Genomic DNA, 24,856 nt, shown 5'->3' on the forward strand with positions numbered 1-24,856 from the left:
TACCATACGGTACCATTCGGTTCCATTCGGTACCATTCGGTACCATTCGGTATTTAGTGTTTCTATTACGAGTTACAATGGGTTCTATTGGGTTCCGTTCGGTTCTATTGGGTTCCGTTCGGTGCCATTCGGTGCCTTCCGGTACCATTCGGTATTTAGTGTTCTATTACGAGTTACAATGGGTTCTATTGGGTTCAATACGGTACCATTCGGTTCCATTCGGTACCCTTCGGTACCATTCGGTACCTTTCGGTATTTAGTGTTTCTATTACGAGTTACAATGGGTTCTATTGGGTTCAATACGGTACCATTCGGTTCCATTCGGTACCCTTCGGTACCATTCGGTACCATTCGGTATTTAGTGTTTCTATTACGAGTTACAATGGGTTCTATTGGGTTCTATTGGGTTCCGTTCGGTGCCATTCGGTGCCATTCGGTACCATTCGGTATTTAGTGTTTCTATTACGAGTTACAATGGGTTCTATTGGGTTCCGTTCGGTTCTATTGGGTTCCGTTCGGTGCCATTCGGGCCATTCGATATTTAGTGTTTCTATTACGAGTTACAATGGGTTTTATTGGGTTCAATACGGTGCCATTCGGTTTCATTTGGTACCATGTTCATTGCAACCCTTCTTAGGCCTCATACGTTTTAAAATACTCTCATGCGACAAGATATGCTTCAGTGTAAAATTAAATCAGATTTAGGTGTAAAACAGACGTTTAGTTTGGTTGGCATTCGATCCCATGTTGTTCCATTCGGTGCCATTTGGTGCCATTCGGTGCCATTCGGTGCCATTCGGTGCCATTCGGTACCATTCGGTACCATTCGGTACCATTCGGTACCATTCGGTACCATTCGGTACCATTCGGTATTTAGTACCACCCGTATTTGCATGATTAGGAAGTAAGATATGTTGGCAAAACCTATAGGAGTCAAATGAAAAAAATAGATAACTTACATTTAAACAAACCACTACTAGTTGTTAAACCAATAACACTATTTTAGTATCGTTTGTTAACCTGCACTGAAAAATTTCTAAAAATTCAATCAGCTTTTCAAAATTTTTCATATACACTCCATTTCTGCCTCAAGTTGCAACAAAATCCTTGTTTCAAACATTGACATGTAGGATGGTTTATAGTCTTACAACGGATCAGCCTTTTTAATACAACGGATCAGCCTAATTAATTGTAGTTTATAAAATAATTCAGTATATCATAAGTTTAATAACAAAATCGTTTTGAACAGGCTAAATATTCTTCGGGAAAAATATTTTGCATTTGAATTAGGCTGAAACTGGGATGCATGGAATAGTGATCGGGAGTCCAGGGAGACCTAATTAAATCTTGGTGCATAATTTAAAAAAAACGACGCTTTGGCGCCTTCTTGGTTGTATCTAGACTCCGTTTCTCAAATTTGTTCGACGGAAAACACAAGTTTGGTATGTCTATTTGTTTTATGACGTCATCTCATGTCGACCTTGGCCACGCGCTACAAAATAAAGTTCAGAGGTCCACGTTAAAAAACCCGAACTACATAAAGTATAAATATATTTATATCTTCATTTAAAGTCATTGTCGTAATTGACTTGCAAGGACGAAGAGATATCTTCTTGCAAACATTTAGTTTGTAGTTTCTGTAAAGGCTTATTCTTTTTTAATTGTCTAAAAATATATTTCTTTTTTAAAAAAATTAAACACGCCAAAAACAAAAAGCAACAATAAATTTTGGAATCAGGTGACAACAAGGTTTGGGAGTCCGAACAGCACAAAGTTGCACCAAGAAGCGTCAAGTTTTTTTACGGTGGGGTCTTCAGCTTCATCTTCAGCAACATAATCCGCATCTCCTGGTAGCGGGGTTTGGGCGGGAGTTGGCATGACAACGCTCTGGTTTCTTGAAGGAGCTTCTTTCGATTCTTTGCCTTTCTTCCCTTTGGATTCTTTTCCCACTGGAAATAATAAAGTAAAAAAATATAGGTTTACAAGCACTGGTTTCCAACTAGGGGTGCACGAACCCAAGAGGTTGATGAAATAATATCACGTGGAGCACTTCACAAAAGTTGTTCCTGTATCCATTATTAAAAGCAGAGACTCAGGATAGGATTATTGTCTATAAGAATTTCAAGGTAAAAAACGCTCTTTTTAACATACAAGCTACAAAAAACTTCTTTATATTTGCAAAAATATTATTTTGCCTAATTTTAAACTTATGTTAGGGTAGGTGTAGTATTTTAGAGGCAAATTTTTCTTTTTTTTGCAAAACGAGCGAAATTCACACAATTCAAAGCATCTTAGTATTTCTACGCATGAGATGTTAACTGACTTGGTGTGACCGGGATTTCAACCACTTTAGGTTCAGGTTTCTTGAGCGAAGGATTGTTGATCCTCCTCATTCCCTCCCCGATCATCAATCCTTCCTCAAGTATAGAGGACATGAGTCCCTGCAACTTCGTGGCGTTGGATTCGGACGAAGTGTGCCACTGGTTTAAGCACACACAGTTCGCCCCACTCAAACTCAGGAGCATCGCAGTCTGAAATATAACAAGTTAGTAGACTACCCATTCGTTGCAGAAGTATGATTAACGACAAAAGGTATTGCAATAATGACAAGCTTATTTCTTTCCGTGTGCTGTGTGGTACACCCAGGGTCGGATCATGCCTTTTAAAGGCTCTAAGTACGTAACACTTTGGTTCCCTATATATGTCATTTAAAATATAATTGAGGGTCAAGTTATGTCTTTTGAACAACTCGAGTTTTCCATCAAACGCCAAGGCACAATTGAAAATTCGGCGATGAAAATTCTCGTGGTGCCCTAAGCACGTGCAATTTTGCTTAATAGTTATTAAAGTCATAGCTGCCGGTTTCACCTGTAGAGGTTTCTCGATGGACAGCAGAGTGTTGGTTTTATCGACATCCACTTTGCTCTGGTTCCTGAAGCTTTTGTTGGTTTGTGATTTGTCGAGAAGCAAAGCGACTTGGCAGTCGTCCAAGTTGAGAGCGGCCAACTTAGAGGGTGGGAACTGAAAGTAAAGAGGGTGGTAACTGAAAGTAAAACACTCATCAAATATTAATCACAACTAAGTAGTGTTAATTAGACTGAAATCAATGGTGTCATCGCACTGGTGCTTTCCATAAACGGCAGGTCATTTTGCCCGACACGCTCGAGTACACATACACCCATTAGTGATTATACATTGATTTAGCTTGGGTCTGTGTTCGGGTGATGGTAACATTAAAACAAATTTACCAAGTTTTCGTTCCAAAAGTAGCTCTGTTACAATTATAATAAATACAACAACGATTACCCACAAATGTCCACAAATTTACCGAACAACCCCGTACACCCACCTGTGCAATGAACCGTTCCATCCCGTAGAAGATGAAGGCCGAGCAGTTGTTTAGTGTTTCCTCCCACTGTCCCACACTTGGCAGGTTGTTGGGCCCGAACATCCCCTCCCACCTCGGTGTGAACGACTGACCGTGAACTTGAAGAAGTTGCTTGAACACTTGCTCAGGTCGGTGCTGCTCTGTCTCCGAACAGTCGGTGTGTGGGTCAACTATGTAGTGCACGCTGTTGGTGGAAAAAAGTGTGAAAAATGGGGTTGGCATTAAAATGATGTCATTGCGTTACTATTCCTACAGATGCCTCTACTCGTTAGAATTAATGTAATATTTTTGGAAATTAAAAAAAAAAAAAAAATTTATAGGTGCAAAAAGTTAGAAAAACATACTGAGTTCAAAACCGGTTTTATCGATCTGTTAAAGTCTTCCCAGGGCATCTTCGGAAATTTTATCGACCCAATAAACGAAAGGCCTTTTGTAAACTTAAATCTATATGTGAAGTAAAAACAGACACAGAAACATCATAAAATGTTTTTTTAGTTCAAGGAGCTTCAAATATTTGTTTTTGGCTTTTTTGTTTGTGTTCCACAAAAAGGCGTATTTCTAATCATTTTAATCTACAAATTTAAACGATCGGTTCCTCGTGGTTACTTCCTAACTAAACTTTTTTTTACGTAAATGGACACATAATGACGTAATATCCTATCTGATGACGCAATATAGACATGACGTCACAGCTACCTGTTTGTGTCGACAGCAGCGCACCCTGGTGGCAGCTCCCGGTTGAGAGAAACGACCTTCGCTCCCGGAGTTTTCTTCCCCGCATCCTTTCCTCCCTTGGGAGTCTTTGGAGGAACTTTGTCGTTCTTCTTCCTCTCCAGAGCAGCTGCTTGTTCATCGGGGTCCACGAACCAACGTCGGTGGAGGAACTGGAAGTTGGAAGGACTTGTTACTTGTCACAAGGTGGTTAACTGTGTTTCTAAACTTGCGGCAAACCCGAATACTAAGCGTAACAGCGGAGTTCAGCCAATCTCAATCAAATCTAAACAACTGAAGCAGCTGGAAAACCTAATTCCGTGCCGGAACCCATGGGTTGAGGATTGTATTTGTCGAGCATACAGCAATCCGATGCTTAAACAAACATTGCCGAAAACTATTGTTTCATTATATGACTGGTAACGGCAATGTACATTCTGATTTAAAAAAACAAAAAAATTGTAGTTTATCCAACAAACGTCAAACACAGCTTAAAAATGACCTGTTTTACCGCTTCTGGCATTTACCCAATGTTTTTAAAAGCAAAGCTCAAGAAATCACCTTTTTCACTTTTTAAACAAAAATAAAAGCTGCTTTAATCTAAAAATTCAGTGTTTTATCACTCAGTCATTAAAAATGTTGTGTCGCCTTGAAACTTAGAAACGACAATATTCCAGCATAATTTTGAAGATCAACAAGTTGTTATGACGTCACAGTAGCTACCTGTAGTGAGAAGTCACGGCTGAGTGCGTCGATGTGAGGAGTCTGTAGGCACTCTAGCGCTTCAAGCGGAAGCTGCATGAGATGGTAACCGGCCAAAATGACGACCACCTCGGGCTGAAGGTCACTTAGAGGTTGTCCGCTCTGCAGCTAAACACGTGGTTAATTGTGACGTCGGTGTTTTTGAGATGATTTGAAATATTCTACATACTTGGATGAAATAGTTGTGTTTTTTTTTTAATTTATTAGGGTTCACCAAAACACAAAATTAAAAAGCTTGTTGAGGTGCACAATATTAAGGTTAAAATGCTACCATCAAAAAGCTCGCTATTGTTTCAAACGTTTTATTGTGGGGGCACAACATGGCGGCTATAATACCCCAACGTGTAACCAGCAGGTGATACAACTAACCTGTTGTTCGGCTTGTTCTTCGATCGGTTTAATCAACTTTGAAGTGAGCATCGTTGAAACTTCCGACAAGTAATCCTCCATTCCCGACAATATCTCGTCGAATTCCTCCTGAAAATAACAAATTTCAACAACAACACAGTGGTTAAGCATATGGCGACAACAATTCGGATAAACTTGAAGTCAATGCTTTCGTGTTAAGAACAGCAAGTAATCCCTAACACGAAACCATTTTGAAAACCTAATTATCACTTTAATTGAAACCAAAATAAGAGAGCGAAGCTATTGGAGATAATAAAACGTGGTTGGTGGACAGGACTTGAAAATTATTTTTTACTTTATCTTAAATAACTACAACGACCAATACGGACCAACATGTCATATTCCAAAGAAATAAATTAACGCATAATTAATCATTGGGCCAAAGTATTCCACTAAAATTCTTGCGCTATGGAGGCGCCGCTATTATTTAATTTGCTTGTTTTCGACTCTCCGTTATGATATACCTTTGTGACGTCATCCCTGAAGATTTTCTTGCGTGTTGTTATAAAACATTAACTGAAATAATATGAGTGCCTTAAATTGCTGTTAATGTTTTGATGCCCGCAACAATAATACACACCTTGTAACTGAGGCTGTGGAGTAGGAGCTGGAGCTATGTTTGTTTTGTTTGTTAAGCCGGAAGAATTTTAAAATTTTGAGAGCTGCTGCTATGAAAATTTATCAGCTCAAGCTCGAAAGAATATTAAATTGCTCCAATAAAAACAACTGAACAGTTTAAAGCAGCAAATGTAACTTACCTCAGCCTGTGCTGAAGCGATTTAAAAAAAAGTACAGCTCCGGAGCCACTGAAAGCCATTGCAGACTCACCGAATCTGTTGATCTATGATGCAAGCAGAGCAGACTAGAACAACAACTAGCCTGCAGTGAGGTTCGAACTGACGACCTCCGGTCAAGCCGGGGCCGTCACTCTACCAACTGAGCTATGCAGGCTCAGAAGGGAACGAGTCGAGAAACAACCATGCGCCAATGCTTGCTCAATCTGTTCAGTTGTTAACACACATATGTTCATTGAGATCCGGAGCCATTGTTGTTTTACTGTTGCCCCCAACCCTGCTTGTAAGCCCACCTGTAGTTTCATCTCTTCCTCTGCTTGTTCCATGAGCGCAGTTTCAGACAAACCAAGTTCCGCTTGTCCCTTGGAAAGTTGCTGTAACATCTTCTCCCTCAGTGCGACTTGCGATCTCTGATATTCACTTTGTAGATGGAAGCTCATTAAGCGCTGCTGGTAATCGCTGTGCTTCTCAATCAACTCATCGAACCTGGGAAACGTAAGTTGGTCAATGGTGGAAATAATATGAAAAAATAAAGTAACTTTATAGTTTGAACTAAAAACTGTCAAAACTAGATAAAACAATATTAATAGTTTTGGAGCATAATGGTTGGAGGTTGTAGTAAGACGTAATAAGAATATCAAAGCCCATACAGAAGTAGGTATCATCTTGAACGTTTCGAATAAATCTTTATTCATTTTCAAATTGGATGATACCTACTTCTGTATGGGTAATATTAATAGTGATTTTGCAATTTATATAAATATATGGTGAGCTAAGAAATACAAAATGTATTAAACAACAAAATAAACCTAAATAATAATCTCAGATTAACATTCAATCAACTTAGTACTAAAAAAAATTGATCGTTTAATATAAGAAAAAAAAAAATATGAAAAAAGCAAGGCTTGGTATAATGTCTATGATGGTTGTTTAACCCTCCGAACAAGTTGGATAAGCTAAAAAAAACTTTTCAATCATTTTAAATCAGTTTGGTTTCAAGTAACTTTTTACCTCGTGCTTTCCACTTCGATCCTGGCCACAGAAACCCTAGTGTCCTCTACCGCTTGGGATTGTTTGTCCTTGCCTTTTCCTTTCGCATCCCCTGCTGTAGCGGATTGCTTAGGCTTCTCCATTATTGCGCAATAAAGCTTGCTTCGATCCGGAGAATGTTGGAGAACGACCACGTTGTACATCGGGGGGAAGTCCCTCATCAGGTCGAGGTGCTTCGGGGACTACGGGGCATTGTTACGTCATTATGTTGGATAATAATGAGGCATTGCTACGTCAGTATGTTGGACAATAATAAGGCATTGTTACGTCAGTATTTTGGACAATAATGAGGCATTGTTACGTCATTATGTTGGACAATAATGAGGCATTGTTACGTCATTATGTTGGACAATAATGAGGCATTGTTAGGTCAGTATGTTGGACAATAATGAGGCATTGTTAGGTCAGTATGTTGGACAATAATGAGGCATTGTTACGTCAGTATGTTAGACAATAATGAGGCATTGTTAGGTCAGTATGTTGGACAATAATGAGGCATTGTTAGGTCAGTATGTTGGACAATAATGAGGCATTGTTACGTCAGTATGTTAGACAATAATGAGGCATTGTTACGTCATCATGTTGGACAATAATGAGGCATTGTTACGTCATTATGTTGGACAACAACGGGGTATTTGTTGGTTGATTTGGGGCGCTTAAGCCATGCGAATCACAGGGTAGTTCCGGTAGAAAGTTTTAAACTTCCTAACTCTCTCGATAAACCCATGACCCTTGGATTCATTTTGCGACATTTTTAATTTGGATTGTGCGCTAAGTTATGCCAGGAAAGGCATCAGCAGGACTTTGATATCTATAAACTCTCCCCTAGTGGCCCACTTAGGGACTCCCCCTTGCACCCACCAGCTGCAATCTCCTCCATGAAGTGAAGTTGCTCTCAAGTTCCTCCAAGATCTTCCTCCTCAATGATGACGCGTCAAGTCCGCTACTAACCGCGTTGCTACGGAGACGGGACTCCTGGAACAAAGGGAGCTTGTTGCTAGGAGACCACGTTATTCCCTCAGTAACTTGTTCATGTTACGAGCAGTAATGGTGCAGAAACACAACATCAATAGATTAAAGGTTTTGAACAGAAGAATACATATTTTGCTGTTACTGATCACAACCTTAAGTCGACATTTATCCTACAATGGTCGAGATGATTTCCATTATAACATATTCAGTGCTACAGTATTTGTAACGTATCTAACTTAGGCACGGAAGCTTGAAGGTGGTTTTAATGCGCTCAATTTGTCTATTTAAATGCGTTGTTATTATTTGACAGATCATAACAGCAAAATATGATTCGGCATTGGAAGTTCTAGTGGATCAACTTTGGTTCGCCACTAAAGGATCCCGGTGTTCTTGTTCAATTTAAACGTGGACATTCACAGAGCTGAGGAGTCAAACGTCGAACCTGGTGCAGTAGAGCGGCGAGTTGTGATGACGAAGGGTCGGAGAGTGATTGCGTCATCAATTGCGTCATCGACATCGACCAATCGGCGCTCTGCAAAGACATATAATTGTAAGGGTTTGTTTCGATGTAGAGCTGCTGTAAGTAATTTTAGTAATAAAATCACAAAAATATAAATATATATATATATAAATACACTTTTTAAACGCTACAAAGAAATTGAGTTCATTTGTATATGATGGGTTAGCAAAGTTTAAGCAAAATTACTAAATTCATGGGCGTCTTTGCTTTAAGCAAATATTATTAAACTATGAACTAGCTTATTATTGTTATGAAAAAATGTAAAAATATCACTGATGATGGCATGAGCATTTGCCGAAACGTTTGAACAATAAAGCATGTCGCTTTTTACGTCTATTTGGCCCGTTATTTTCACCATTAAACTTATGAACAGATCCGTATGTAGTGTTCTAAGGTTAAAATTACATTTAAAAATGCTGCTGGCTTTACAAAAAAGTTGGCCACTCCTGCACATAGGATTGGAAAACGTTAAGTGCTTATAACTGATAAAGGTTGTGCGGTCGTCACCAACCTGGTGCAAAGCGAGGAATGACGATGCAGTTTGTGGGTCGCACTGAGCACAACACTCGACCATCTCCAGCGACGCTTGGCTCACTATTTGGTAGCACTGGAGTTGTAGTGACATGTGGATGCATTGGGCGAGTACCTCTGTAGAGTGGGCCAACGACCTGCCGCACAATACATTCCATATAAGGGAGTGTGGATTGGAAGGTTCGAACAAGTTAAGATTTGTGAACTTATACAGCTCTTCTAAAAATCAAAGTCATTTTTATAAATGTTATATCAGTGTTTGGAGCAGTAAATGTAGTTTCAAAAACTAGATTGAATTGTTTAACTTGACATTTTATTCCAAATGACGTCAAACAAAAAAATTTTTTCCAGGTCATCAAACTTAAAATTAGTGTTAAGAAGTTAAATTAGTTGTTTCGTTACTACCACATGGCATTGGGCATCAATCCAATCAGATATTAACATCGAATTTCCATTTTTCTACCAACATATGGACACGATTCTCACCTGTTTGCAAACTCCGCTTTCCTGACAAGTTTATCCGCTTCTTGAGCCAACTTTTGTTGCTGCTTCGAAGTAAAACGTTGATCATCTTCATCAGGTTCAACTTCGTCTATTCAACAATTTAAGTTAAGTCAGTAACTATATTGTTTGGAGGTTGGAGTAAGATGTAAAAATAATATCAAATAAATAAAGATTTGCTTCTAATAAACGGATGTTGACTATTTCAGTATTCTTTGAAACTGTGTGCAGTTTATTGCGCAAAAAACTACAAGTAACTTATATAAACCGCGCGATAATTTTACTTGTTATGCAATCATATATTTACAACGTTAAGAACATCAAAGTTTAACCAACTTCGTCCCTCAATCCAACTCACCCGCGTCATCGGGTCCAGGAATTGCCGGGGCTTCCCCTAGCCCCATCTCACCCACCATCCATTGCAGTTGGGGGCTGTCTGGGTGCGAACTTTCACCTAGTAAGCGCAGAGCTCGCCCGAACAAGTACAACCACCGGCATCTGAGGTTAACATGGGATGAGAGTTATCAGGAAAACAGTGGATAGGTAAATAGCGGGTTGTTCGCCAAAGGAACAACTTCTATGGTGAGAATGGTTTTCTCTTTTATCACCTCGGGGTGCAACTTATTCACATGATTACTTAATATGATTTGTTTATATGATTACCTCATCACTTGATTGATTACTTCATGATGTAATTTATTCACATGATTATCTTATGATGTAATTTGTTCACACAAATACCCAATAGGATGATTTGTTCATATGATTACCTCATGGGATGATTCATTCATATGATTACCTCATGGGATGATTGTTGGGTAGCGACTTGTAAAGCACATTAAGTTGAGCAAATGCGTGATTCATTTACATGATTATCTCATGACATGATTTGTTCATATGATTACCTCATGGGATGATTGTTTGGTAGCGACTTGTGAAGCACATTAAGTTGAGCAAATGCGTGATGGATGAACATTGGTTTAGCGACTTCCCAATCATGTTCAACGTTGTTTCCGTCAGCTTCGTCCTTTCCAACGTAATCCTCAACAAACCGCTGCAAGGCATCTAAATCACGTCGTCAGGTTTACCACACATTCGTGAGAAGGTTTTGTTTGCTTGGTAATTTATAAGCTTGGAAAATCGTTCGACTTTAATTACAAACTAAACTATTTAGACCTAAACATTTAAAAACAAATGCGAAAAACGTGTTTTTTATTTTTTATTTTGTTTTTTTCTAATTAAAAGAAAGCAAAGAAAGTAAAAGTAAAGGGTAAAAGGGTAGTGGCTTCTTCTTCCCATTGGCCAAGGAGGAGGCCGGGAATGCCTGAAATGTCAGTAATGGTTCAGGCCCTCCTCAGGACAACCATTCCCAAAGGGAGATGGTGCCACCACAGGGAGGTAGGGCTAGAGTTGAACTGCGCATCGGCAGAAGGTCAACATTTTCGCATTTGTGTTTATGGTGTAAGTAGTAATATATGTGTTAGTAGTAAGTAATAATTTTAGTTTTTTTCTGGCCAAAAAAAACCCGGTTTCACCCGGGAAAAAAAATGCCAAGACACAAACCCCACAGGGATCCGGTTAAAGACCACCGTCAGGTAAGTAGGAAAAACGTGTTTCACATTGTAAGACCTGCGACTTGCGCCTAATGTGTTTCTGGTCCCACCTTTCTTCGCTTCTTTTGCTTTATCGAGACGATCTTCGATTGAAGAAACGTGGAAGGCCTCCAGCAAAACTTCCACCAGGTGGAGCTGCAAGTCCATCGTTTCTCGCTGAACCGGAACGCTGACGTCACTATCCCGCTCAAGCGGAACCGTCATGCTGCGGAAAATACATTAGCTTTTACCCAAATTGTAAAGTTCGAGTTTGATCAAATCTTACATTAGTGTTTTTTTCCAATTTAAAAATTGTAAATTATGTGCCACTGGCAAAATACAAAGAGTATTCTTAAAATTCTCCCAAAAATTATTGATCTATAAAAGTTGTATGTAAAACGTCGACGTAATAAAAATTTATTTGCCAAATAATTAACTTATCTTCCAAACTTGGAACACAATTTTTAATATAACCTTCACGTACATGTTGAAGAAACACTCCACTTAAAATAAACAGTAATCATCTGTCCATTGGATTTACATAAACTCTACGAAGAAAAAAATCACCGATGTGACAAACACCGATATTATAGTTTACACATTATTTTATGTGATGCATCTACTCGTAGATCCAAACGAAAAGGTTTTAATCGCATTAAGGCAAAGGCAAGCAACGAACACAAACCTGCAAATTGTGGTGAGGTTGTTCAAGCTTGATGTGAGTATGTTGATCGCCCTCAGAAGATAAGTGTGCTCAAGGTAAGGGCTCGACTTGGAGAGACGAACCAAGGCGTAAGCGTGTTGCTGGAATAACAAGGTTGGAATAAAACTTCAATAAAAATATAAATTAAAGCCGGGACATTCGATAAAATCGTCCTCGATTCACATTTCCTCTGACAATTATATTTCGATTATTGTAGTAAAGAGAAACATATGATATTATATGAACACAACTCATGATATTATATGAACACAACTCATGATATTATATGAACACAACTCATGATATTATATGAACATAACTCATGATATCATATGAACATAACTCATGATATTATATGAACATAACTCATGATATTATATGAACATAACTCATGATATTATATGAACATAACTCATGATATCATATGAACATAACTCATGATATTATATGAACATAACTCATGATATTATATGAACATAACTCATGATATTATATGAACACAACTCATGATATTATATGAACACAACTCATGATATCATATGAACATAACTCATGATATTATATGAACATAACTCATGATATTATATGAACACAACTCATGATATTATATGAACACAACTCATGATATTATATGAACACAACTCATGATATTATATGAACATAACTCATGATATTATATGAACACAACTCATAATATTATATGAACACAACTCATGATATTATATGAACACAACTCATGATATTATATGAACATAACTCATGATATTATATGAACACAACTCATGATATCATATGAACATAACTCATGATATTATGAGAACATAACTCATGATATTATATGAACATAACTCATGATATTAAATGAACACAACTCATGATATTATGAGAACATAACTCATATTCCTTCTCCAACGTTTTGGCAACTTATTCAAGTCGCCTTCTTCACGGTAAAACAAAATCTAACAGGTCACCGAAACGTTTGAGAAGAAAAATATTATTAAAACTGGAGCTGTTTCCTGTTAGTACAAAGTAGAGGTTTCCTACAGTTACTTACGACGTGTATTTTAGCGAGCTTGCGATGGAAGCCGAGATCTTGCAGGAGATCTTCTGTTTGTTCCAACTTCTTGAGCAAACCTGAAACTTGCCTTGATTGATTCTTCAACCTCAGGAGGATTGATTGGGCGTTTAAAGTTGCTTTCATCAAACCTGGATCCAATCAACATCAAACACTTAAACTTCTATCAAGGAAATACAACAGTGGTTACCGAACTGTGTTCCTCGATGAATTCTCAACTTATTTCAAGAATCACAAATGCATGCAGACAAGCATTCGAGACTTGATTCCACACCATCTTTTGGATAACTGATAATGTTGTGGTGTGTACATATTGCTTTCGCAAAAGTGACGGTCAAGTTACGATATTAATGTTTTGTTAAAGAGAGGTCACGCAATTTTTTTATGTGAGTTGTAAGAGCTGAAAAATTAACAGAACAGTGTATCATAGAACCAACAGTGATTTTAATAAATACCTAACTGACCAAGTAATAAAAACATGGCGCTTGTGTCGGATTTAAGCATATGAGTTTTCCCTTAACATCACCATATTTAGGAAGTTTTAAGACCAGTTTTACGTTTTGGCTAAAACTAATATATTTGCGTTGAAATTACTTAGGCCTACAGTGCCTTCTTCAACATATTTATCCAGCTTAAGTAGCTGTACAAACCCACCTATGGTTGATCCTTTGGTTGGTCTTGTGTCCGCGAGAACATTGAGGCATTCCAGCGAAGCTTTAACGATCTTTGCAACCTCCTTAACATCATCCGGACTCGGGTCCTGGTTCTCAATGAGAGCGTCGACCAAGAGGCAGATGTTCTCCTGTGGAAATACATCAGATGATATACAGTGTTGTAAACAAGTCATTTTTAAATCCAAGTCCAAGTCATTGCAATAGCAAGTCAATTCCAAGTCCATTCATTGGCATCAAACATTATTGTTAAGCTATTAAAATGAGTAAACGGATCCATTCTAAGCAATATTTTGCATGACAAACACCAAGAACGAAACAAGAGCAAGAAACTTGTATCACGTCGAAAAATTAGGGCAAATAATCCACTTTTTGAAAAACGTTTTTAATTAAAACACTTAACCTCAAGTAATTTATGTCGAAAAGACTTAAATCAAGTTTTTGTACCACAGACTTGAGTCATTTATTTTTACCAAAACTAAGTTACACCATAGCATCATTTTTACATTGTTTTAACCTCACGATGTTACTAAAGTTTCACTGACTTATCAACCCAGCACATCCCCAACCACTTTCCAGCCCCAGATATGAACCCACCATCCAGAACTGCTCGTCGCCCCCGATGAGTTGCGCGTTCTTGATGTGTTGGATCGCTTGCCCGTTGTTCCCCTCGTGAGTTGCCAGCATTGCGAGGCAGTGGAATATATCGGCCTTAAGTACTTCGTCGTCGTTGTATTCCGCAACCTCAAGCGCCTCTTTAAGCAGGGCTCGACTCACTTGGTAGTGGCCCAACCTGTGGTGGTACGATGATTAAATCGTTGTTATAAATATAAGGCCTGGTTTGGCAGAATAACATTGTCAATTTAATCAGCTTATCGCTTTTGTAAGTAGCGTTCTGTTTTATCTCCACCAAAATCTAGAAATAATCTAACTTCCCACCGAACTAGCTTTTAGTAAAAGTACCAGCATACTAACGGCAGAATGATTTTGTTGACAATAATTTAATAAAATTACCGTTAATAGTAAAAGCTTGAATTTATGAGCATCAAAAATATAATTTTGTTTAGTTAATATGTTTTCTTATTATGTTCCTCATTACTTCACTCAAACCACCAATTAAATATTCCAATATTCTTGATCGTAGCAACAATGTCATCTTAAGTCAAAGATTTGACTGTTAAGTTGCCAACACAATCATACATACCCGATGAGTAGTTTGGCCTTCTCGGTCCAAATCTCGCTCATGTTCACCGCCCCGACCTTGCGACCTGTCAAGGTCACCGGGCCCACGTGGTCCTTTGTGTCAGAGGTAGAAGTCGTTTTGGCAGAAGATAATTTCTAAACAACAGATAAATTTACTTAACACGTGCGAATATAAGACTCTGGTGTGTAAGAGGCGATTTTCGCCAATTTACTGCAATTTCCGACATCGCCATAAGGCTGAAACTTTTGACTTTTCTACTATTGTTACACAGACATAATTTTGAATGAGTGAGTTATCGTTTATTTATTTATTATAAATTCACGTTTTGTGATTAATCAGCGTTTGGTATGTAATTGCGTCGTGATTATTTCGTAATTGTTTTTTTAGTTCTTAGCGATATATGATTATGTGGCGTGGCAGTTTCGTGATTCGTGATATTGCTCACGTGAGGCTGCTCATCTCCCCTCGCTTTCCTGATGTTGGCTTCCTCCAACTTTGCGAGTTCTTTGTGAATCTTCTTCAACTCAAGAGCCTGGAAAGTTAGAAAAGTTACAACAAAGCGGTTTAAAGATTTGGGCAAAATACTAATGGTTTGCGAGAACTTTGAGCGAAAAGTTTATAAATAGATTACTCCGAAATACTTTTTCCATGAGAACGAATAGAACATGATTAAATTAAACTCTTTACTTTGCTCGCATTAATCCAAACGTTTACAGACACAGGAAGAGACATAAAGTTGTCACCTGTCTGGATGCTGATTGTTCTTCTTCTGTGAGGTAACAATCCATTGTCGATTCCCATTGTTCCGCAGCTGCCACTAGGTGGAGCTCGTAGCACACGATCACCTGAAAAAGTTAATTTTACCTCAAAAAGGGGAAAAAATAAATCTTTGCAAAAACCCCTGTAACATCTCGTCATCCGTAACATTAGAAGGTCGATTCTGGGGTTGGGCACAAACATTTACCTTGTTGAGAAGCGGTTCATATTTGGCAAAAAGTTTCTTATGTTTAGAAACAACTGTAAAGGATTGAGGTTGGAAACAAAATGGCGACACAAAGCAACTTGTTTAAACTGCAACCTACCGCTTCCATTAACAACTAGGGATGTGCGATACTTGAACATTAATTACGATACCCGATGACGTCATTCGTTTACACAAGCAAAAAAGATGAAATGAAAGTTCAAAGTACATCATGTTATTTGGCCAAGTTTTGCTTAGCGTTATGAAGTTTGTCCATTTGTTGATCTATCATGTTTTTTTATAACTTTACTTTTCAGTATAAATCGCTGCGTTATTCGCTAATCATGAATGAAGTTCCTTTTTATGTTAGCATCGTACCGACACCGATACCACCCTAGTATCGGACGAGTTCCAATACTACCGCTTGGTATGGGGTTGGGTTTTTCCTACAGTATGTTATCGGCGCCCAAACTACATCATTATATCCACCTGCTTAATGTTGATGAGTTGTGTCCAGCTTTTGCTCTGTAGCACTCCTTGTGTTATAACAGCAGCTAGACTCAACACGGGAAGTGAAAGTTGGTTGAAAGCGCAACTTCGAAGGTAGTCCGACAGTTTCTACAACACAATGTTATCGTGATGACGTGACAGATAGGGAGTTGTGACGTAACTTGGGTGGGTTATTTGACGTCAAACAGTATCGTTGATGTAATTTCAATAAATATATATTATTCCATTACTCCTTCCGTTAGAAAAAATTCGCATTTTTTGACACAAAAAAAAAAGCAAAAAAGTTTACAAAAGTTCTCAAATTAGGTTCGTTTTGAAATAACTCATCAACTCAAAATAAACTACAATATTAAAAAAAATTAAAATAGGCTCAAACCTTTGCAAAAGGCTTAATGCCTGAAAAATAAGTGTGATCTGTCCAAGCAGCCAAGCATATTACGCCCCATATTTAATGTACTCACGAGCAGGTAGAATACGGTCATCCCAGCACAAGTGATCGTACGTTTGTTGATCCCTCGTTCACTTGGATCGTGGAGGAACGCCTGCTTTATCTCATCAGGGGGGTCGTAAGTCGCCCACTCTGACGTAGAAGAGGGGAGGGCGTCAGCGGCACCTGGAGGCGGAAGAGAGCCAACATTAACACTTTAGTTGTTGAAAAGTTCGTGGCAAAGTATTTGGTGGATGGTTTAACTTTTAGTTTTAAACAAGCAACATTGTGGTGCTTAAATTTACGATTTGTCAGCTGTGACTTAAGATGCTTCGCTTTTCCTGACATTATTATGAACAATAATCTATATTATGTGAATATAAGCATTTAAACTTTTACAATAAGGAAACAGCAAGGCTTTGGCTAATTTATCTTAAGTATTAACTTGTTAAATGAGTATTTTGGCTAATTTAGGCCTTTTATTAGCAGCAATATGCATATAACGCTGTAGTTATAATCAGGGCTGCGGAGTTGGATTTGAGACTCGATCAAGACTACCAGAGTCCGACGTCCGCATGCGCAGTACCAATTGCAAACCTGCCACAAACCGTAAAGGTTGGGTGGCAAATGATGGAATAGTTTCCAACATGTTTTGTGAGCGGATAAGTTAAACGACACCGCTATGAGTAGAATGCTTATTATCAACCTTATTTTAGCTGCATAAGTGAGCGAAATGGTGACTGTAAAGTCGCTGCCAGGTTCGGGACATGATGAATCACACATTTGGCCGAAGACGGGTTGTTCTTAACCGACTCCGCAGCCCTGGTTATAAAGCAGAGTCACCAAGTTCGGACGATTCGTTTTGCAACAACCTCCCACTCCCGCTATCACCTTTCCTATTGATCTTCTCCTTCGAAGGAGCAGCTGGAGTCTTCTTCTTCCCCGAAGTTTTCCTCCCTCCATCCTCGACCACAGCGTCCATCTTGGGGAGGTTATGCATCACTGAACCCGCAGAACCCAACGCAACCTTCCACAACCTAAAGTAGAAGAAGGCAATTTATCCAGCGCGGCAGGGTAAATTTTACCGGTGAGAATATGAAGATTTCCCAAACACTACAGTAAAAAAGTTTTTTTTAAAAGACTGAAAAGCTTTAAAAAAGTAAATTTTTAAGGTAAAATGGTTGTTGAAAATGAACTAGAAACTAGTAAAACATAAAACTGACTTTGATTTATTGTTGCTTTAAAGACCCTGTCTTATTTAAGCAATAATTTCAAACAAAAACTGACCTTATGACGAATCCGTAGGCGAGCAGACACGCGTCAAGGTGACCTTGAGTTCCCGCCCCATTGATCGTGGCCATCATCACGTGACCTCGGATCAAACCTGAGATAAACAGCTTTTAAAGACTTCGAGTTGTGATAGAATAGGAGATACACTTGATGCTATTTACATTATATTTTAATTACTTTAGTTACAATATGTCAGGTTTATAAAAAAATCGGTTATCAGAATATCGAGTATCGGTCCGGCAAAGTTAAATCGGCCGATCTTTCCAATACAGTGGTCTATTTAAACAACAAAAAGCATACTTTCAAGAACTTCGCGTTGCCAATGTTGGTTATTTGTTTTGGGGGAAGGTTCATTTGTCCCCAACACAACTAAGCATGAAGAACCAAACAATCAACCACTGAACAGATTGTTAATTGTGGTGGTCGTGAGAATATTTGCATTTAAGGTTTCGTTTTTTATGCCTATACTTTGAAAAGGCAAGAATGAAAGTTAACAAATATTACTGCAATTTCTTTAGCAAGCTTACTTATGTTTCATTTAATAATATAACAATGTTATGCAAGGCTGCCAGGTATGCCAGTTGATATTAGTTGGACACCAGGTGCTACATTTACCAATACGTATGTATTACCAAGTAAACACAACATCCAATATCCACCAACCTTCAAGTTGCCTTGTGCTCTTAAAGTCTTCCATCTTCGGGGGTGTTTCCGGCGGGGAAACCCCTATGATGACGTCACGTTCCACCGGAATATGTTCCTCTTCTTTCTTCGCTTCATCATTCTTACCTTTCTCTTGCTTCTACGAGAAATCATCAAAATATGTTTGTTTTGTCATAATGGTTAAAATTATGTTTTAACTTTTGATAGAAATTTCACTTCTGTGCTGAATTATTTTTTTAGTTTGGTTGTTTCGCAAACACTCAAATTCGCACTTTTACCCGGCCATAGGCCGTGATTAGGAATAAAATCAACTATTTCCTTGTTGTGACAATTGTTGGAATTGTGTCATTTTAAAGTACTATATTCCTACTAGTCGTTTATGTATAATTTAAACTGTTCCAATATTTTATTGATTACTTTTAGGTTGATAAAACTTCTCCCAACTAGACGATTGTTTTGGTGGAGAATTTCAACAAAGGCACTCAAATATGCAACTTCCTACAATCAATACAAACTGTACGTTTTATTCCACCGTTGTATCACTCCATCCGCAATTCTTGTATAGCGTTCAAATTACCACACATAATATCCCACCTGTCTAGTTGGAGGTTGCGATTGCTCCTTCTTGTTGTTGGCTTGCTTGCTCGTTAATTGCGCCCTGGATGCATTTTTCGACGCTCCCTTTGTTCCCTTCTTCTTCCCTTTGTCATCCCCCCGTTCCTCAGGACTCACTTCCTCCTCAAACTTCATCTTCATCAGGATGTCACAAGCCCAGCTCACAACGTTAACTGTGTCTGTGAGCAAGTTGTCAGTTGTTAGATAATGGTAATTTTAGCTGATTTTGTGAGAAGCTCAGCTGCAACCTGACTTGGACGGATAAAGTAATGTTAATATTATTTTTATTGTTCTTTCAGAGCATATTGAATGGAGGTTAGGCGCAATACGAGCATCACAGTTTATATAGTAGTAGGTAGCATTCTGAACAATTTGAATATACCTTTATTCATTTTTAAATCGTAATGAAAGATGTATTTAATACGTTTAAAATGTTACCTACTTCTGTATGGACTTAGATCTTGCTGTTTAGTTGTTCTACTGGCGTTCAATCACTGACTAGTCCCAGTTAGTTGTTACTTACCGTTTTTCTTGAACTCGTTGCTGAACATCCAGGTTGACAACTCGAGGAGGTACTCGAACTTCTGCCACTGGGTGTCGTCGGAGTGCAGCGCTTCGATCGACTTTTGGAATGCCATCAATTGTTCGAGAGTGTTACGTGAACAAAGGGCGACGCGGTGCCACATGTGAGACACGTACTCCTCAGACTCATCCTGTGAACAACATCATGCGATCGTGATTGCTCACGGGTGATGATAATAACAACAGCGTTGTATTATGGTTGGTATCATGTGATTATCGTACTTAATGATGAAAACTCGATGAGTGCCACATTAATCATATGAGCACATTTGGTATCATGTGATTATCATGAAATCCGAATGGAGATTACATGAACGCATTCGTTTAGTAGTGGATAAAATGGTTGGTATCGTGTAAACACAACAAGTGTCATTTGAATCATGTGAGCTACACAAATATTACGCGCCCTACATAAAATAAAAATCTTCATGTGATAATAAATCACACGATCACCTTGTGCTTTTTGGAACATCGCAATCCAATCGAAAAATTATATAGGTGTTCCAGTTTTAATTTGCGAACCATCTTTTTTCTATATTTAAAGGTAAATTTACCAAACATTAGCAGGTCAGCATCTGAAGGAAACTAAACGTTATAAGGCTAAAGCAAACTGTGGCCAAATAACAATAAACAATACCTTGAAGCGTTTCTATTTCAATATTTTTTGTCGGACATCCCTGAGGGTAGTTACTAGTTAGGTTATCCTGAACGTGAACCTAATGATATATATGCTGAATCATATGATCATGATTGGTGTTGTTTGTGTGCCATTTAATTTCCTAAATACAACAAGCAATCAACAGCAGCATGATAGTTAAGTTACCCTGAACTTAGCGATATCCATCTGAACATCCTTGCCGAGCTTTGCCTTAACGATGACTCTATGCTTGAACAGAAGGAGTCTGTGCTTTGTTCGTGGCATGTGATGCAAGGCTCTGTCCATCACAACCAACCCCTCCTCCCATTCGCCCTGTGGAAATAACATAAAATGCAAAAGTACAAGGAGTGTGATCGTAGGAGGATATTAAGGACGGACATTGATAAAAGTAACATACACAAGTTTGTTTGACAAAACAAAATAAAATTTGATAAATGTTGCGAAAAAAGTAAAATATAGCAAATAAAACTATGTTTAATTCTATAGCTAACACAAAATTTGATATAATTATCTAAAGCAGTTTTACAACATTTATAAAAAAAAAAGTGAAAAAAATAAAATGTGAAAAAAATACCATATATTACATATAATTCGTAAAGTGTGAAAACTTTTCCAATAATGAATCCTTCTTAAAAGTTACTTAACGGCAGCCGATAAGGATACTGTATTTGAGATCACTGGTAATTATCTTCCATTTATTCCCATAGTCCTTGTGACGTAACACGACAATTTAACAAATCGTGGCGTCATCATATATACGTCACCACAACTACGTCATCCCCTCTCACTAACCTTATCCGCGTATGTTTGGAAAAGAACCCCGTACATGGCAGCCCTAAGTGTGCGGTCATCACTGGCGTCACCTAGCGACACACCAACGCTCTGCTTGCTTCCGCTGGAGGGCGCATCACCACCTTCAGCATCGATGATCTTCACAGTTCCCTTGTTGGCCGGGCTTTCCTACATACGATGTGTTATATATGGTTTGAAATACAGGTTTTAAATGTTTTAGTATTTTACCGATTCTGAATGACTGAATGATTTCTAAAACATTTTAAACTTTAAAAATGGGATTTAGAGATGACTTTTCCAGGGATTTAAGTCGCAAAGAACCCACAACGACGTAATTCGTGGGACTTGGCTCTAAATATTGAAATTTTTTTCTCATAGCTCATAACCGAACATTGCCGTCTGACTATTAATAGCTATTTTCGAAATACTACTTTTAGTTAGTCAGTATAGCGCTCTTATACATTTATAAACTTCAGAAAAATCACCGAAGAAAATCTATATATCGACAATGCCTGGCAGCAACAGTATATTTAAACAAGTGTATTTATATGTATAAAAATAATGTATATTATATACATATATATGTTTATATAATTTGGCAGAAAAAACGCAAAAATTCACACATTGTCCCTGATTAAACCTAACCTCAACTTCGTCTTGGTAGACGACCGACCCAGATGTACTGAGTATGCACTGCAACAGCGCCTCCAGTGGCGCCCTGAGCAGCTCTCGTTCTAGGGGGGAGGGGATGAGGGGGAGGGCAGCGTTCCACCAACGACGACATGATGACATCACAAGCGGGAAGTTGCCAGCACGCTCAGCGAATTGAACGCTGAACAATAATGGAGGGAAAATGAAAAAAAACTAATAAAAATAAAAAATAAAAATAAAAAAGGCAAAAAATTGATTTTAGTGTATTCGAGGTTTATTTGTTGTTATCGTCGATCGCTTTCATTTACATTTTGTCTTAATAAAAACATAGGAATAACTTGGGATCCGTGACAAAAGGTCATTTGAGTGTAATTGTTGTAACTGACGAAGTCCTTAATTAATCGGGTTCATCATTTTTCTTTAAAGCCTCCTAAATTTTTATTTTGAATTAATATTTTAGACGAAAATAAAATTGTTCGAACCTGTTCACAAAACTTCTCATAGATTGTTATTACACGTCTAGGTGTGTTAAAGTATTATTATCCACTTAAAACAAGCAGCAAGTCAATCAGTTTCCAAACCTGTTGACGAAGCTCCTCATAGCTTGTCTCCTTGCAGGCGGGTTAGCAGCGCAAGTGTCCAGCAGACTTTCTCCCAATATACAAGCAGCATACGACAACATCTCAAGCGCAACTCTTTGTCGGTGTCTGTAAAGCAAGGTTTGTATGCAAGGGATGTCTGATAATATCGGATCGGAGCCGATACACGATACCAAGTGGCAGTATCGGTACTAGTTCGATACCAAACTAATATGAGGGTTTTAACCATGGGGTAGTCTCAGAAGTCTTACTTTCCCGAATCCGACTCCGCCCCCTGCTTTGTATGACGTCATAAAAAAGGGGGCAAACCTGTTTGTAAGCCACTCGGAACTTCGTTTTAGCATTTAGGAGTAAATTTATCGTTTTAAATAATAAAACATTCGATCATTATTCCTTTAATAACGGCATACACTTTATTTAAAAATATATTATGTTACATCTTAATACGAATAATATTTTTATCTTAACAAAGTATTTTGCCGAAATTATAACTTTTAATCAAATTCCTACTTTTCGTTCTGTTTAGCCTTGGATGACGTCATCTTGGTGACAGCTGTGGATTCCAGGGCGAGAGCTTGACTTGTGCACCTGAGGACCAGGGGGTGGTTCTTGTGGTTGCGGGCCAGCTGGGCCAGGCGGGTCCACACTTCCAGGGCCACTCCAGGGTCGTTCCACCTGCACTCATCCACTGTATCGCACACCTGCGGATGAGAGGAGCGTTATTGCACGGAACTAACCATATAAGATCTTTATGTAATATAATAGGAACACTTGTATTAATGTCAGATCTTACTGACGAAATATACATTGGCGAGGTGGGTTTTTCTATGGTTCTTTTTCGATAACCAATGTGTTTATGTGTCAACAATGGCCTATTATGACGTATACCTCGGCGACTTCCGGTACTTGAAACTCCATGAGGTCGTTCCGGTTGAGTGAGAGCATCTCAAGCATGACGAGTGCTTTGGTCATTTCTCTTTGATCGGGAAGTTTCTGGGAATAAGGTGGACGTAAAAAAGGTCGAGTAAATTGACACCATCTTGATGAAGACGTTTCGATACGAGCTTACATCAGTTGAATTTATTTACAAAACATATGAACCTATATGCATATTTCTTTTTTTTTGCTATACGAATTCTTATTTTTCATTAAATTTTAAAAAAATTGTTGATTAGCAAAAATTAAATTTTTGTAAATGGTGAATTATGCGCAAAATAGTTTGAAGTTAATCCTCTCTTCATGACGTCTCTCTCTTTTTCTTTTCTTTATTTAGGCCAGCATTTTGTTTATGACGTTACACAAATGGCTCTTCCATTGAATACATTTTCCCACCCCTGACCTATAACCTAATCTACAGATACTGCTAGGAGCGAAACTATTTAATTTTTGTGGTTTATTGAACATTAATAAATTTGAGCAAAACGATGTGTCACGTGGCTACAATGAACAGCCCGGTGATAAGCGACCACAGGATGTCAAGAAGCGCCAACTGACCTCATTCTCGATCCCGAACCCTGGCGCAATCTGCTGCTGGAGAAGCTGCTTCACACCGACCCATGTCGTCACCAACTGATGACGTATAGCTGTGGGGATGACGTCACTAGCAGTGCTCCCGTTCGTCACACTCAGTCCGTACTCGCAAACCTGGGGAAAAAAATTGAAATTTAAACTAAAAATTAGATTGTTTAAATTTTTAGATTTATCATCAAGTCTGACAGAGAAAAAAAACACATTTTTAAAAGTAAAAACTACATGGCGAATGTATTTATGCTATTTATCTTATGTTTTGTTCGCTCAAACTCCAGTGTTTTGTTTCGCTCAAACTCCAGTGAAGAGAATTGACTTGTCAATACTTCGCTGTCACACTTACGGTTAATATTTAGGTTGCTGCGAAAAAGATTTAGAAACACTGGCAAAAATAACCTCGTCCAGCTTTCAACTTGGTTTTATACAAACTTCATCAACTTCCACTCACATCGAGAGCTTTCTTGAGGTCGTCTGTTGCATCGGGGTCGACCTGGAGTGCATTGGCCGTCCCAGGAGGAGCGTCTTTGCTCTTCGCTCCCGTCTTCTTACGCTGACCATCCTTCGTTGTTGCCGTGGCAACAGCAGCTGTCGCTGGAGGCGCTCCCGAGGGGGGGTTCTTCGGGATCCAGGGGGAGACCAGACCCTTCGCTATGACGTCACAAATGCGCACCAGAAGCGTCGCCTCGCTGCCGATTGTGA

General features: G+C 38.5%; 1 protein-coding gene across 1 annotated transcript in view; it reads right to left on the reverse strand.

Moving 5' to 3' along the window:
• Positions 1-1,490: 1,490 nt before the first annotated feature.
• The window catches only part of LOC146146490 (cilia- and flagella-associated protein 46-like), a 38,961-nt gene continuing 15,595 nt past the window's right edge, over positions 1,491-24,856 (reverse strand). The window contains exons 21-58 of the mRNA XM_083387206.1: positions 24,606-24,843; positions 24,125-24,274; positions 23,519-23,623; positions 23,141-23,331; positions 22,613-22,738; positions 22,026-22,212; positions 21,381-21,548; positions 20,754-20,900; positions 19,872-20,061; positions 19,328-19,527; positions 18,734-18,872; positions 18,068-18,164; positions 17,672-17,817; positions 16,815-16,966; positions 16,333-16,461; positions 15,626-15,727; positions 15,328-15,414; positions 14,883-15,016; positions 14,276-14,471; positions 13,662-13,809; positions 12,987-13,138; positions 11,915-12,033; positions 11,301-11,455; positions 10,543-10,702; positions 9,996-10,135; positions 9,623-9,728; positions 9,117-9,273; positions 8,528-8,617; positions 7,975-8,088; positions 7,075-7,295; positions 6,357-6,549; positions 5,231-5,338; positions 4,823-4,969; positions 4,085-4,272; positions 3,350-3,572; positions 2,869-3,021; positions 2,324-2,531; positions 1,491-1,949 (exon numbers count right to left, since the gene is read on the reverse strand). Of these exons, the coding sequence (XP_083243332.1) occupies positions 1,735-1,949; positions 2,324-2,531; positions 2,869-3,021; positions 3,350-3,572; positions 4,085-4,272; positions 4,823-4,969; positions 5,231-5,338; positions 6,357-6,549; positions 7,075-7,295; positions 7,975-8,088; positions 8,528-8,617; positions 9,117-9,273; positions 9,623-9,728; positions 9,996-10,135; positions 10,543-10,702; positions 11,301-11,455; positions 11,915-12,033; positions 12,987-13,138; positions 13,662-13,809; positions 14,276-14,471; positions 14,883-15,016; positions 15,328-15,414; positions 15,626-15,727; positions 16,333-16,461; positions 16,815-16,966; positions 17,672-17,817; positions 18,068-18,164; positions 18,734-18,872; positions 19,328-19,527; positions 19,872-20,061; positions 20,754-20,900; positions 21,381-21,548; positions 22,026-22,212; positions 22,613-22,738; positions 23,141-23,331; positions 23,519-23,623; positions 24,125-24,274; positions 24,606-24,843 (5,881 nt within the window). The 3' untranslated portion in view covers positions 1,491-1,734. The remainder of the gene's footprint in view (positions 1,950-2,323; positions 2,532-2,868; positions 3,022-3,349; positions 3,573-4,084; positions 4,273-4,822; positions 4,970-5,230; positions 5,339-6,356; positions 6,550-7,074; positions 7,296-7,974; positions 8,089-8,527; positions 8,618-9,116; positions 9,274-9,622; positions 9,729-9,995; positions 10,136-10,542; positions 10,703-11,300; positions 11,456-11,914; positions 12,034-12,986; positions 13,139-13,661; positions 13,810-14,275; positions 14,472-14,882; positions 15,017-15,327; positions 15,415-15,625; positions 15,728-16,332; positions 16,462-16,814; positions 16,967-17,671; positions 17,818-18,067; positions 18,165-18,733; positions 18,873-19,327; positions 19,528-19,871; positions 20,062-20,753; positions 20,901-21,380; positions 21,549-22,025; positions 22,213-22,612; positions 22,739-23,140; positions 23,332-23,518; positions 23,624-24,124; positions 24,275-24,605; positions 24,844-24,856) is intronic.

Source organism: Ascidiella aspersa, chromosome 4, assembly GCF_963924565.1.
Source record: "Ascidiella aspersa chromosome 4, kaAscAspe10.2, whole genome shotgun sequence".
Lineage (NCBI taxonomy): Eukaryota > Metazoa > Chordata > Ascidiacea > Phlebobranchia > Ascidiidae > Ascidiella > Ascidiella aspersa.